Source organism: Impatiens glandulifera, chromosome 2, assembly GCF_907164915.1.
Source record: "Impatiens glandulifera chromosome 2, dImpGla2.1, whole genome shotgun sequence".
NCBI lineage: Eukaryota > Viridiplantae > Streptophyta > Magnoliopsida > Ericales > Balsaminaceae > Impatiens > Impatiens glandulifera.
In genome coordinates, this window is record NC_061863.1 from 56601520 (window position 1) to 56616878 (window position 15359).

Consider the following 15359-nt stretch of genomic DNA (forward strand, 5'->3'; position numbering starts at 1 on the left):
ATTGAATTTGTTTCTTCTAATTTATGTTTTGATAGTTTGATTGTCTTAATGTTAACTTAGTTGATTTTTTAAAGTTTAATATACTCAATTTGAAAATTTTAATTTCATATATTAAAAATTAATTTTTGACTAATGCAATCAACTAAAATTATGTATCTACATAATAATATTTTTTGTATAAAAAAATGTACGCATCATGATAATAACAATCACGATATTTTACAAAAAAATAATATACATGTTAATATGACAAATATAATTTACTTATTATTTAATAGAGTTGTGTGTATATAGAAAAGAGAGGTATAAGTACTACCTTAAATAATAATAATAAAAATAATTATCGAAAAAAGAATAATTTAAAAAATAAACAAAATTTATTTCTTAAAATATCTATATCAATCTAGTACATTATTCATACAACATAACAAAATTAAAAACATATCCAAAAGTTATTTCACGATTCCTCACGCAAAGTCAAACCCAGTTTCAACTTTCAAACATACAAGTGTTTCCAAACAGACAAGTCTATGTTGAAAAGTTGGAACTTAATTATGAAGAAAAGAAACTCTCAACTTTAACTTTGGTTTTCTTTTTCTTTTATAATTAATTCAAAGGTTCTCCATTTTCTAAAAAAAACCTCATCGCATTATTATATTCTGCTTTTACTTAAGGGTAAGCCCGACAAGCTTTCGGGTTATCGCAGCCCACTTGTTAAAAATATTAAAGTATTTATTTAAATTTAATGTAATTTAAAACTTAAAATGGTGTAGTTTAGTGGTTAAGTATGAAAACTTAGAATTTTTATATCGTAATGGTTCAAATCTAACCAAAAACAGACTTTTTTTCAACCGGGGCTGGGGCAACCCAAATCTCGGGGCCGACTCTGCTTTTACCACGTCCTAATGGAGAAATATATATCAAGTTCTTTCGTGGTGACTGCTCCCAACCAATAGAACAACAATACAATTTAAAGAGCTTTAATATATAACAATTAATTTCAATATCAATGAAGTTCAAATGAACTATATATCTCTGACTATGAGAAATCCAATATCTCTCAAATTGAAAGTTAACATTTAGCTAAAGACTTGAAACAAGATCGTTAGTACTTGTGTGATGTTTTCGTGAGATAATTCCTCTCCAGGGTTTCTTTTGATTAGCCTGCTACTATTTCCTTTATGTTTTTTTTATTTTCTTGTTTGTATTTAACGACTCTTCACAAATTCAACTAAACTATGTTTATTTTTTTTATATAACCAGTAAGTTTTAGAAAAAAGTTGAGAAAATATGATACTCTAATATATGTTTTAAGCACCAGATCATGAATTCGAGCCCTATATTTAAAAAATAGTAACCTCGAATAAAATGGTCACCACATTAATGAGTTAAAATAAAATTGACTGGCCTTAAATATATGTATTGACTTAAAATTAAGGCTTGCACTTCTAATATCCAACATTAATGAGTTATAATTTTTAATGTCATTTTAGAAGAAAAAAACAACGACCAATTTATTAGAAGGTGAAATTATATATGAAATCAATCAACAATTTCAAACGTTGGAAAATTGATTGAGTCAGTAGAATAATATTTTTGTAAATATTTAAAAATAATATAAAAATATTAGATTTGAAAATAGTGAAAAAGTTTATAGGCGCAAGATTATATGTCGGAATATTTATTGCCGACGCTAGTCAAGTGTCGGAAGAATTATTAGCGGCGTATTATGCGCCGGTCAAATAATCTTTACGCATTAGTGAATTTTGTGAAATTTTTACCGACGCTACAGTTTACGGCTTCTACTGCTGACACCCGAAAACCGCGTTAACAAAGTAATGAATTTTGTTCTTTTATTTTTGCAATTGTCACGTTAACAAAAATTTATTAATGCAAAATTAAACTTAATAAAGAACCATACAAATTATAACAAACCTTATCTCCTCTTTTTCACTTGATACAGTGAACATTACATCAATTATAAGTAGGGATGGCAATGGGACGGTTCGGTTCGGTGAATGACAATACCATCCCCGCCCCGAATTTACCCACCCCGCCCCGATTCCCAATTTGGTTTTTAAATATAAACCATCTCCGCCCCGATCGGGTACGGGGTTTCCCCGCGATGCACCGAAACCGAATAACAATTTAAATTTAAAATATAAATAATAAAATAATTCATATATTTAGAGTTATAAATTATCAAAATATTAAATACCAAACAAAAATAACATTCAATAATAATAATTTTAAAGTATTATATGCCGAAACAAATAAACTTCCAATAATAATAATGTTTCAAAATATAACAAAAATTCTAATTGGACTAAATCTCCATTTTTCATCTTCATTCTTCAATCCAATTAAATCTCCATTCTTCATCTTCATTCTTCATCTTCATTCTTCAATGGTTATGGTTAGGATCACATTCTGTATTGATAAAAAAATTTATTAATAAATAAAATGAAGTATTATTATATATATTACATATTTAAATAAAATCGAAAATATCATCGTCAAGTCGAGAGAAGACGTAACAAAGATTGTGAAAGACAAAGACGAATATAGAAAACACCCTACAAAAAGACGTAATGCCATTTTGTTTATATTGATTAATAAAAAACAGTAAAATAATATTAGCAAAGAGTTTAACTAACCTTCAAACTGAAAACACCTTCAAGATTCAAGAGAGAATCATGGATCATGTATGTAGAATAAAGAAGATGTAACTAAAATTAAAATAAATTCTAGAGAGAGAAATGGTAATGAGGATTGAGGAAGAGGAGAGGAAGATGAAGAGATAAAAAGTAAAAAATAATTAGAGACATTGTGTATTAAAGATAGCGTGTAGAGGATGGAAGATAAAAAGATTTTCAATGAAAAAGAAAAAAGTAATGATGACATTAATTAATGATTTCATTAATTAATATATTTTTATTAAATAAATATAATTATATTTTATCGGTTCGGTTCGGTTCGGGGATCGGTTCGGTGCATGTAAATACAATCCCCGCCCCGAACCCCGGTCAACATATTTCGGGTTTTCCCCAATCCGCCCCGATCCCCAGTCAAAGTGGGGAAAAACCATACCAATCGGTTCGGTTCGGCTCGGTTTCAGCGGGGCGGTTTCAAATTGACACCCCTAATTATAAGGAATAAACTCAGTACAAAATTGATCAAAATATTATTATGAGAAGAAATGCACAGAGAAATACAGAAATATAGTGAAATAGTACTTCTTTTAGTTATTAACCCTCCTGCAGTTGTTCCTAATCTCTCCATTGTCACCAGTGAGTGGCTCCAAATTCCCCATTTTGATCATGGAAACCCCAAAAGCTTCGGCGAACTCATTAGGGTTATTGGCGAAGTGCTGCACCAAGTCGCTGCTTTCGCTCCCGTCCCCCTTAAAGAGCTCCTGGTCAGAATGCAGGAGACCTTTCTTTTCGAGCAATATCTTATAGTAATTGGTGTCGACTTGGGTTGAAGTGAAATCTAATGGTGCGGTGTTGTTGTCTCCAACCCCGACAGTCTGTGGGCAAATACCCTGCAGATGGACCGCAAAGTTTTGGTCGATGTTGTTGTCGTTGTAAGTCCTGTTCCTGAATACGGTGCACCTGGCGAGGCCAATGGTGTGGCCCCCCGAGAGGACAACTAAGTCTTGGAGGGTTAGCCCATGTTGTTGGAAGTTTTGGAGAAGCTGACTCAAGTCCGAAAATGGAGAAGGTATATCGTTGTTTGCATCGTTCAAACTGGCTGTTCGAGCATCTCTTCTTCCTAGAAGCACTTCATAGCTTGGCCCTCCCAACTTAAGATCATAAAATTGGTACAAATCCAGTTTAATTAATTGCTTGACAAGTTACATTTTATATTTTATGCATGAATGATTAATTGCTTACGGTGACAATTGAGTCACGAGCTGCAACAGCCAATATATCTGCGCACGAAACGACTGTTCCATAACAAACTTCATCCACAGTTGCTTTGATTTGGTCAATCAGGGCGAAAGCCTGAGGCCTAAGGGACTGGAAATTGGGTCTTGCCGTCTTCTCACCAGTGAAGACCCCCGGGATGTCATCCAACAGGACGGATCCGTCGCAACCCTGCATGCAAATATGGTGCAAGTTGATAAGTAAGTAATCAAACTCCACATTACAAAAAGATCTAATAATAATGTGAGGATGATGATGATGAGAAGTTAAAGATGGACAACTACTGACATTGACAAAACAATCGTGGAAGTGTATGCGAAGCAATGAAGCTCCAATTCGCGCCTCTTGTGCAATGGCTTGTTGGACTATCTCCTTGATCTTGGGCAGTGCTTCAGGGCAGACATGATCATAGAAATCAGCCGTCAACTGCCCACGAGCGGTGGGAAGACAAAGTATTGTCGCTACAATGAAGAAGACGAGAGGAGGAAGACATTTAATGTTGTTGCTTGCCATTTTGGTCTCCAAGTTTAATTTTGTAATGATGGATGAGATGCATGACATGCAATATTATGGCTCATTATATATAGAAAACAGGTAACATTAATTATTAATACATTACAGCTAGATAATAATATCATAATATATTTCTCAACTAAGAAGAAAAAGGTAAGACCAAGTCCAATACATTTTGTTCATATGGATTTGGTAATGTAAACCTTTTGACCAGGTGTAACAAAAATATACCCTTCGACTTTTAATAATTCTTATAAATATCTCTAATGTTTATTATTTTGATATATATATGTATATATGATGTACACTAATTTGCTTAGAACTCAAGTAAACTTCTCCTTATTTGGTGTGAATTCTTCACATGTTAATCTGTTTGACAAGGAGAAGTGAAGTTATAATCTAATGACTTTAATTTTACAAAAGAAGAAATGACTATTTCTATCAAACATTTATCGTCATTGTTGTGTTGCAGAAGAAGAGCCCTGTGAATTTGTATTGTAGTATTGAACATGACATGATCTAGTAAAGCAATCTTTGTGGAATTTAAAGAGTTTTTATTAGGTTGGATTGCAATTGAAGTTTTGGAAAAAAAAAAAAGAGCATTTTGAAATAGACACTTATTCAATCACTCTTATGGGCTATTTAGAACAAAATGATCCAATGCTTGTAATCTAAAATCGAGATAAAAAGTCACCTGATTTTAGGATAAGTTTTTTATTTTATAAAAAAAATGGTTGGTTAAGGCACTAGGTGAAGCCACATCAATACAATACATATTTTGTCAATTCTTGAATTTTACAGGTTAAAGAGTGTAAATTTAAAATAACTATATATTTAAAGAGCTTAGGGACATGTATACATTTTCTCTATATTTATTTTTATGTTAGGATATTCATGTCTTTTAGGGTTTTGATTTTCTAGATAGTTAAGGATGTTTTTATATACATATCTTGTCTGAAAATTTCGACCCGTGACAATGCTCTTTACCTGCTTCATGATTGGTTTATTGGCAAGTTGACTCTTACAATGAAGCCACCTTAGAAAAATCACTTTTGACCAATTAATAATTGTGGCGGCTAGTATAATTACTCAAACCTATTTAATAAAAAAAAAATTAAAAATATTAAATTATACAATTGGTGCTTATCGTTGAAACTTGAAAGTGAGTTTTGTTGTTATTTAATTTTGTAATTAGATGAAACTTTAGAAAACTTAAATCACAATTTAACTTGTATTATATTTTTATGATGACGTAGAGGATGTGATCGTGTGCGTGATTGGAGAAACATCAAATCCGATAACTTTTTTGAACTTGCCAATTTGTATCTCGGAATTTTTATGTCGGGTCCATTGGTAAGGAATAAGGATATGGATAGTGTATTAGATGAAATTGAGGAGGAAGATCGATGAATTTGTTTTTGCATGGATTTAAAGGGCTAACCAAAGTTATAAAATTGTTATAACTTGCAATTCATATAAGTAGAAAATTAGGAATCCATCTAGAAATTAGATTTTGGGGGTTGATTTGAAATTTTTTGAAATTGATTTAATAGTAGATAAATATGAATTTTGTCAAGTTTATTGGTTGAAAATTAGATAAACAGATAATTAATTAAATTGAAATTATAATTTATTTTAAGATTAATAATTTTAATTTATATATAAATATTAAAATCAATGATAACTTAGAAATAAAAAAAAAAAATTATTTTTATAAAAAATCAATATTCTAATATATATAATTTAATTTATTTAAAATAACTATTAAATAAATAATATATAAACAGTTAACTAATGATATTTTAGAATAAAATTATTAACTTTTTTTAATAAGATTAAGAATTTTAATTTATATATATATAATTTTATTTATAATATATTCTTATTTAAAATATATAAGAATTCTTTTTTTCTTATTTATTAGAATAACTTTATAATATTAAAAATAATTATTATACATTTCAATATTATTTTGAATTTGTTTAATATGATTAATAATTTTTAAATTTTAATAAGATTAATTTTAATTTATATATATAATTATATTTATAATACAATATTATTTAAAATATATATTTAATTTTTTCATTTTTTAAGAAAAAAAAACTTATTCATTCAGATGGCCCATATGTTGGACTTCCATTGGATTTTATAGGATAATAATTTTCAATTTAATTCACTAATTATTTTTCTAATTCGTAAAAATAATTTTGTTAATAATTTTATTTTTATCATGCTAAAACACTAAGGATATCCGTATATCGCAAAATATGTTCACAGGAAAAATACCAGTAGAATCAGAAAAGCTTTTTCAAAGCTTCAATTTTTTCTGAAAGTAAACATTTTTAAATTTAGGATTATTTGGCAATGCAACCGACAAATGATATATCTCATGTGGGGCCGCGAGCATGAAACAAAATCTCGACCCACCTCCCTTAATTAATTTGTTTCCTTCCAACATTCTTCTAACCTGATTTCACCTTGGACCATCAATTTAAGAAGACTTTTCTGGACACCTTATTCGATTAGGCCTTCCTTTCGTACAATTAATTTCTAAGTAAGTGGTTTGCATAGGATTGTGTGACAGACGATAAATAGTGTTACCTGACGTTTAAGTAATGACATTTTGCAACTTTCACTTAAGGTATCACAGTTTATTTATACAAAATTTAAGTAAGAAAATTATAGATCTGACATTAGATAGATATACATTGAACATTATTTTACATCAATATATAATAAGGAATCAACTTAACGTATAATTATTTTATTATGATATGAAAATCACACACAGAAATCAGATTTAACTGAAGTAATTGTTTAATTTAATTAGTAGTTATTAACCCTCCTACAGTTGTTCCTTATCTCTCCATTGTCCCCTGTAAGTGGCTTCAAATTCCCCATCTTGATCATGGAAACCGCAAAAGCTTGAGCAAACTCATCTGGGTTATTGGCGTAGTACTGCACCAAGTCGCTGCTTTCGCTCCCGTCCCCCTTAAAGAGCTCCTGGTCAGAATGCAGGAGACCTTTCTTTTCGAGCAATATCTTATAGTAATTGGTGTCGACTTGGGTCGGAGTGAAATCCAATGGTGCGGCGTTGTTGTCTCCGTTCCCGGGAGACTGAGGGCAAATCCTCTGGATATGGGCAGCAAAGTTTTGATCGATGTTGTTGTCGCTGTAGATCCTGTTCCTGAAGGTGGCACACCTGGCAAAGCCTATGGTGTGGCCACCCGACAGGACAATTAAGTCCTTGAGATCTAGCCCGTGTTGTTGGAAATTTTGGAGAAGCTGACCCAAGTCCCAAAACGGAGAAGGTATATCGTTGTTTGCATCATCCAAGCTGGCGGTTTTAGAGTCTCTTCTTCCCAGGGGCAGTTCATAGCATGGTCCTCCCTACTGTTTAAATGTTAAAAAAAACATTTTAAGTTTTGTACATGATAGAGAACGATGATTAACAACTCTTACTTACCATCTCAATTGAGTCGCGAGTTGCAACAGCCAATATATCCGCACAAGACACTATGTTTCCATGACAAACATCGTCGACAGCTCCTTTGATTTGGTCAATGATCGCGAAAGCCTCAGGCCTAAGGGACTGGAAATTGGGGGCTGCAGTCTTCTCACCAGTGAATACCCCTGGGATGTCGTCCAACAACACCGATCCGTCGCAACCCTACATATTACATGGTGCAATTAAGTTGATTAACATTACTCAAACTCGGCATAAATATATATATAATGAGAAATTAAAAGGGTTAACTGACATTGACGAAGCAATCGTGGAAGTGTACGCGAAGCAGTGCAGCTCCGATTCGCGGTTGTTCTTGAATCGCGTATTGGATTATCTCTTTGATCTTGGGAAGTGCTTGAGGGCAGACATGATCATAGAAATCTGTCCTCAACTGCCCATGAACCGGAAGACAGAGTATTAACGTTGCCACCATGAAGGAGAACACTAGATGAGGAAGAGCCATTTCCACAAACCCTAATTTAATTATTAGTTCCTTTGATGAGATGCTTGCCAATTGCCATGCAATATTGTGATACTTTATATAGGCAATTTCCATGGTAAGACTAATTAAGAGATTACAGCTACCTGCTGTTTATTTTTCAAGACAAAGTCCACCATTAATATGTTCATATTTCACTGTCATGAATCATGATCATGGAATATAACATGGATAGTGCAGAGCTTCTGACCAGATGTAGAATAATCATCAAATTACATCAAGTTACTAAATTATTATTTTGTAATATGAATTTCAATTGTAAATCAAATTAATGTTATAAATAACCATAAATATATAAACATGTTATGTTTATTATTAGGCTTAAATAATCAATCTAGCTAGATGTGTTTAGATTAAACAAATAATTTAATATAAAATGTTGTATTTATTTATATATAAGGGATTTACCTAATTATATAATGTTTAGTTAAATAATTATATCATATACTAATTAAATTAAATAAATAGGATATATATGTACGTATATTTATTTAATCAGGGCATGTGACAATAATTTAAATAAATTGAATATATATAATTGTGATAATATATAGAGACTTTTTTAAAATCCAAAACTAACCTAAATACATAAAAATTTCTCTCTAAGTATACTTTAATAAATTAAATTTTGTATAGATTGGTTGAGCTTAAAGCCGATTGAGTGTCGATGATATTCTAATCTTCGGAACCAATGACCACATTTGTGAATGCTCGACCCAACCATATCCATAAAAATAATTCATTTAATTCGGATTTTTATATTTCACAGAAAAAAAAAAAAATCCAAAATATGTGACATGTTTTAGTTGTTGGTGGTTAAAGGTTGTGATTATAAATGACTAGATGTTCCCGAAAATATGTGAGTCGGTTTATAGAATTGAATAGATGTTCTCAGTTATGTACAAACTCTTTAATGTTGACAAGTGTGTCTGTATTTTATTTTATATTGTTTTCATATGATTTTTTTATTTTTTTATTTTATAATTAATATATTCTCATAATCTTTTATATATATTCACTATTAGAAAATTAATAATAATTTCTTATTCTCATAACCAGGTCAAACCGCAAGACTCGCGCATTGTTTCAATCTCTGCTTTTACTTAATCAACAATAATCCCTTTTTAGTTTCTTAATTTGGTAACCAGTTCATGTGGGAAGTAGTCAAAAACTTTTCTTGCCCCTCAAGAGCTCACCACAACAAGAGATATTATTATATATTAAATTTATTTATTTATACAAATTTACTTTTTAACTAAAAAATAAATCATTTTGTCATGATTTTTGTTATAATGATAATTTTTTTAAAAAAAAAATACAACAATTTCACAATTAAGTGAACTATGAAGTTAGTAAGAAAGTGAAAATAAATTTTGACACTAAAAAGGTAATTAAGCTGACATGTTTTGATTCAATTTCTATCTTTTGTTATGAACTTGTTGTGTTATTTTTTTATATTATAAGCTAATTATGTTGAAGTTGTGATAAATGGTGACATAATGTATTTGTTGATATTTGTTTGCATAAAATAAGGGAATTAATTAATGAGGTTGAATTTTTCCTATAAATCACAGTAAATCAATATGTTTAAAAAATAGAAAAAAAAAAGTTGTGCACTCATCAAATACCTAATCCATATATAAACATATATGCATCCCCTAATTTCCATAATTATTTTATATTATTTGAATGGTTGATCAGTTCTCTCTATAAGTTCTACAAGTAATTAAGCTATTTGACTAAGTAAACATGCATAGAGTTAAGTATGAAGTTTTTCACAGAAGTTGCTGGAAGCTTCTTAATTTAAATTTTTAACCAAAAAGCAAAAAAGTCAGATTACAAAATCCCTATTATGCTAACATCATATTAATATAAAGTTTATTATTAAAAAGTCTTAGTAAATTTCGTTCAATTCATATTATTCACCATAAGATTATTGGGAAGAGAAACCATTTTTTTATTAAGTTTAAGTGTTTACAAGTCTCGATCCACTATTCTCAATAACTCTTGTATTTGATTTTAACTGATATTCAAAACAAACCTCCAATTTAAGTAAAATGTCACCAAATCTACCAACTAAATGAACATCAACTCTAATAAATTTTATATCACTTAAGTAGCTAGTCTACACTAAATCTATCATATATGATCTCAACACTGAATTTTCATCCTATATATAATCAATGGAATGCTTCTCCAAAAAGAAACAAAGGAATCATATATGCTTACTTGGTTTCCCATTTTTAATTTTTTATTTTGATTCAACTCTCGTCTTATTTCCTATATATTATCTAGGCTTTGTCTCTATTTCAAAGGCTTCGTTTTTAGCTTGTAAGCTTGTCTCGACTTAATTTATTACTCTACTTCAATATTCCGCCCCTTGTTTCATTGAAAGTAAGTTTGCGGGAATTTTTTCGACTTCAACTCTCATACCAAATTAAGTATTACAAGTTTCTGTCCTTGAAATAGAATGTGTTTACCAAATACCTTATAAACTAATCAGATGTTAAATTAATTTAGCCTCTTGTTTTCTCAGAATATTTTCAATATATTGGAGCAGTAATAAAATATAATTCTATATATGGTACTGGTAAATCTATAATATGACTAATTCTTATGTTAATTTTTTTTAATGCATGTAAATTTGTATGGATATTACTCCCTTTAAATCAGAGTATTATTAGTAAAATTAAATACGATAATTGTCTGTGTTTATAAATTATGTATCCCTTAAATCAGTGTGTTCTTGGGAATATAATTTGAGAATTCTTGTGTAGAAAGTTTGTGATTGAACTCTTAAGTAATTTTGTGAATTTTTTATCTGTTTAGTTTTAACTTCACATCTAATATTCCATTTAATATTCATATTTGTTATTGGTGTAATTCATACAATAATTAAGTAGATGTTTATATATCATTTTGCTAATTATATGATTCACTTTCATCTGAAAATATAAGATCATTTTACTACTAATTGGGGAAAAAAATATCAAACGTCTAATTATCTCAATGGGAATATAGCTAGATACCTACTTCAAGTTGATCTATATGTTTGTTTTTAAATTGGATCAAATTTTATGAATTTTTAGTTGGATTTTAGGTTGCATGCATGCCAAATGAAAGTTGAGTTGGATGATATATATGACATATTAGACAACAAAAGGTCAAATGAATATGTAATTAACCTTGAATCACTCACATTACCTTTGCATAAATGAAGAAAGTATTAGTTAAGATTTGTTGAGAACTGGAGCAACTGCTCGCGAACGGCGGTTGATTAAAGGGTTTATTGAAAAACAATTTAAAGGTCTGGAGGCGTCTTGCGTCGATAAAATAATTATTTTATTTCTATTTATTGTTTTCGAAAATCATTTTAATTTATTCCGGCGCATAATATACGCCGCCATTAGGCGCCATTATAATTATATTAGTGCAATCTGTGATACCTATTCACTACACATGTTGAATTTTTGGGTGTTCCAGTTTTTTTTCCTTTTTTATTTAAATGATCTATAATACTAACCGACTATATTTTTCACCCAAGAAAGTCAAGGGATTCATTTATATATAAACTTAACTGTTAAAAAATAAAAACAAGGAAGATTATCTCTTCCTTTTCATTTGATAATAGAGAACATTACAATTGATAAGGAATCAACATGACAACAATCGTACAGTAAAAAAAATCTCACCACATAATGATCACAATAATTATTATGAAATTAAGGAAATTCATGCACACCGAAATCGAATTGAAGTGAAATAGTTGTTTTAGTTATTAACCCTCCTGCAGTTCTTCCTTATCTCTCCATTGGAACCGGTGAGTGGCTTCAAATTCCCCATCTTGATCATGGAGTATGCAAATGCTTCGGAAAACTGAGCCGGGTTATTAGCAAAGTACTGCACCAAGTTGCTGCTTTCGCTCCCGTCTCCCTTAAAGAGCTCCTGGTCAGAATGCAGGAGACCTTTCTTTTCAAGCAATATCTTAAAGTAATTGGTATCGACCTTGGTGGAAGTGAAATCTAATGGTGCGGTGTTGTTGTCTCCAACCCCGGAAGTCTGAGGGCAAATCCTTTGCAGATGGGCAGCGAAGTTTTTGTCAATGTTGTTGTCGTTGTAGATCCTGTTCCTGAATGTGGTGCACCTGGCAACGCCAATGGTGTGACCTCCGGAGAGGACGATTAAGTCTTTTAGGGTTAGCCCGTGTTGCTGGAAGTTTTGGAGAAGTTGGCCGAAGTTGGAAAATGGTGAAGGTATATTGTTGTTTGCATCGTTCAAGCTGGCGGTTCGAGCATCTCTTCTTCCTACAGGCACTTTATAGTATGTCCCTCCCAACTAATTAAGATCATATACATGGTTGGTACAAATTTAATTAATTAATTGTTTGAAACAAAAAATATTTTTAATTAATTTTGTAAATGGATTAATTATTGTAAAACACTTACGAGGTTAATTGAGTCACGAGTTGCAACAGCCAATATATCGGCACATGAAACAACAGTTCCATAACAAACTTGGTCCACAGCTGCTTTGATACGGTCTATGAGGGCGAAAGACTGAGGCCTAAGGGACTGGAAATTAGGTCTTGCCGTCTTCTCACCAGTGAAGGACCCCGGGATGTCATCCAACAGGACCGATCCGTCGCAACCCTGCATGCATGGTACTTGCAAGTTGATCAAATGGACTTATATATATATATATATATATATATATATATATATATATATATATATATATATATATATATATATATATATATATATATATATATCGAAAAGAAACAAATTAAAGAAGATATGATGAGTAACTGACATTGACGAAGCAATCGTGGAAGTGTACGCGAAGCAGTGCAGCTCCAATACGGGCATCTTGTGAAATGGCCTGTTGGACTATCTCCTTGATCTTGGGAAGTGCTGCGGGGCAGACATGATCATAGAAATCTACCCTCAACTGCCCATGAGCTGCGGGGAAACAAAGTATTGTCGCCACTAGGAAGAAGACGAGACAAGGAAGAAACATGTTGTTGCTTGCCATTTTGGTCTCTCTAAGTTTAATTTTATAATGATGGATGAGATACATGGCATGCAATATTGTGACACTTTATATAGAAAATAAATTGGTAAGACTAGTTAAGAAATGCAAGTTAGCTAGCATAAAATATCATATAATATATTTCTGATCAAGAAAAAAAGGGCAGAGACAAAGTCCAATACAGTTTGTTCACATTTCACTATCATCATGAACAAGGGATTTTATAATGCAGACCTTCTGACCAATGTAGAATAATAATAAGATTACAGAAATATGCTCTTTAACTTTTAATAGTCTACATATATATTAAAATTGTTAATTAGGGACATGTATACATTTTTAATCTTGCATGAAAAATTCAAGTTCATGATAATGTTCTTAATTTACCTGCTTCATGATTGGTCTATTATTGACAAATTGAATCTAGACAATGACCCCCTTTGAACAATTAATAATTGTGGTGGTATACTCAAACCAAATTTGATTTTTCTTTTAACAAAGGTTCTTTTCATTGCAAAATAAATTATCAGGTAAACTTATAAATTAGGTCACCAAATCACCAGCCTCGAGAACTATTAGAAAGTGTCAACCATGAGATGTTTGTCTTTGTAATAATTGACCGCCTTTCATATATATGCTATTAGGGTTGATGATTCTCATTTCCATGTAATTAAGTACAACACTTTGATTGAAGTAGAGTCGTATTAGTGAGATAATATTGTTAGCTTACACTAAGAATTACACTTTGATTAAAAAAAATGCTCAAACCGCATCCCAGCGGTTAAAATTGGTTTGTTTTGTGTTTCAAATAATCCCGGAAACCACAGATATATTGCATGAATAAAGCATATTGTTTGTAGATCGAAGTTGTGATTATGAAATTAATAAATACTACAACTATATGCTTACTTAATTTGACTTCTTAATTATGTATTTATTTGCACAATCAATAATTCACCAGGTTGGTGGTGGATCAAGTCATCAAACCACATGAATCTCATTTATATCTGATTTTACTCAGTCAGACATAATAGCTTATAATTATGTTATTCTAATTTCTTAATTAATTCGGTGCCCTCTTCATAGATTTGATTTGAATTGAATGGTTAAGTTCTGGTTGTGCATTAATTCATAAAAATACCTAATCCTTACGTACATCCCCTTTAGTTTTTCCATTGTTTATTTAGATTTGAATGGTTGATCGGTTCTCTCTATAAGTTTTACAAGTAACCTAGGCTAGCTATTTGACAGAAAGAATAACGTGTCTGGTTTGGAAATTCAAGGTCAATGAAGATTAAGTAGGAATTAAGCTTTGCATGCATGCATATCAGTTAATTTGGAAGAAGATTCTTGGAGAATATTATTTATTATTTGGAATATGATATTATGTTTTTGTTTTTTGTTTTTTTTTTTTTTGCTATATTGATATTTTGAATTGGTCACTTTTTGGACAATTCTGAACAAATAATGTTTTGGGGCCAAATTAAATATATTTAAAATATTTAAGAGCTACTTTCAATTCTTAATTTATTTTTGTATTATATAGTTCAATTTTAACTATTAAAGTGAACATTTAAGTCACTAAAAGAAAATCTTTTTTAAGACTGATCGAATTGAAAAAAATCTTACCTAAAAGATTTAAAGTATGAGAATTCAATTCTCACTAAAAAAAATTAACATAATTTAAGTGGAGTTATAAGTCTTGAAAAAGATGGTTCTACTCTAACAAATAATGTAATAAATTTGATTGTATGCAATAGATAGTGAAATTCAAGACCATAATTACATTGAGAATTGGAAAATTAATCAATTGTAGATTAACTCCTCATGCTTAAAACATCATCATCAAACAATATCTAATTACCAAAAAAATCAT

General features: G+C 30.6%; 2 protein-coding genes and 1 pseudogene across 2 annotated transcripts; all 3 read right to left on the bottom strand.

Annotated features, from left to right (window-relative positions):
* Positions 1-3241: 3241 nt before the first annotated feature.
* Positions 3242-4442, bottom strand: LOC124925010 (peroxidase P7-like). Its single transcript, XM_047464988.1, has 3 exons — positions 4218-4442; positions 3897-4100; positions 3242-3805 (listed from the first exon to the last, which is right to left on the bottom strand). Exons 1-3 carry the CDS (start codon positions 4440-4442, stop codon positions 3242-3244), a joined length of 993 nt encoding a protein of 330 aa, XP_047320944.1.
* Positions 4443-7271: 2829 nt separating this feature from the next.
* On the bottom strand, positions 7272-8416 carry LOC124925011 (annotated as a pseudogene).
* Positions 8417-12159: 3743 nt separating this feature from the next.
* Positions 12160-13486, bottom strand: LOC124925012 (peroxidase P7-like). Its single transcript, XM_047464989.1, has 3 exons — positions 13265-13486; positions 12898-13101; positions 12160-12787 (listed from the first exon to the last, which is right to left on the bottom strand). The coding sequence occupies exons 1-3, from the start codon at positions 13484-13486 to the stop codon at positions 12224-12226; spliced, it is 990 nt and encodes a 329-aa protein (XP_047320945.1). The 3' UTR covers positions 12160-12223.
* Between the last annotated feature and the right edge of the window lie 1873 nt (positions 13487-15359).

Coding starts and splice junctions, on each gene's coding strand:
- LOC124925012 (XM_047464989.1), bottom strand. CDS start 13,486: ATGGCAAGCAACAACATGTTTCTTCCTTGTCTCGTCTTCTTCCTAGTG. Junction 13,102..13,264: donor TCCACGATTGCTTCGTCAAT/GTCAGTTACTCA, acceptor CCATGCATGCAG/GGTTGCGACGGATCGGTCCT. Junction 12,788..12,897: donor CTCGTGACTCAATTAACCTC/GTAAGTGTTTTA, acceptor GATCTTAATTAG/TTGGGAGGGACATACTATAA.
- LOC124925010 (XM_047464988.1), bottom strand. CDS start 4,442: ATGGCAAGCAACAACATTAAATGTCTTCCTCCTCTCGTCTTCTTCATT. Junction 4,101..4,217: donor TCCACGATTGTTTTGTCAAT/GTCAGTAGTTGT, acceptor ATTTGCATGCAG/GGTTGCGACGGATCCGTCCT. Junction 3,806..3,896: donor CTCGTGACTCAATTGTCACC/GTAAGCAATTAA, acceptor TATGATCTTAAG/TTGGGAGGGCCAAGCTATGA.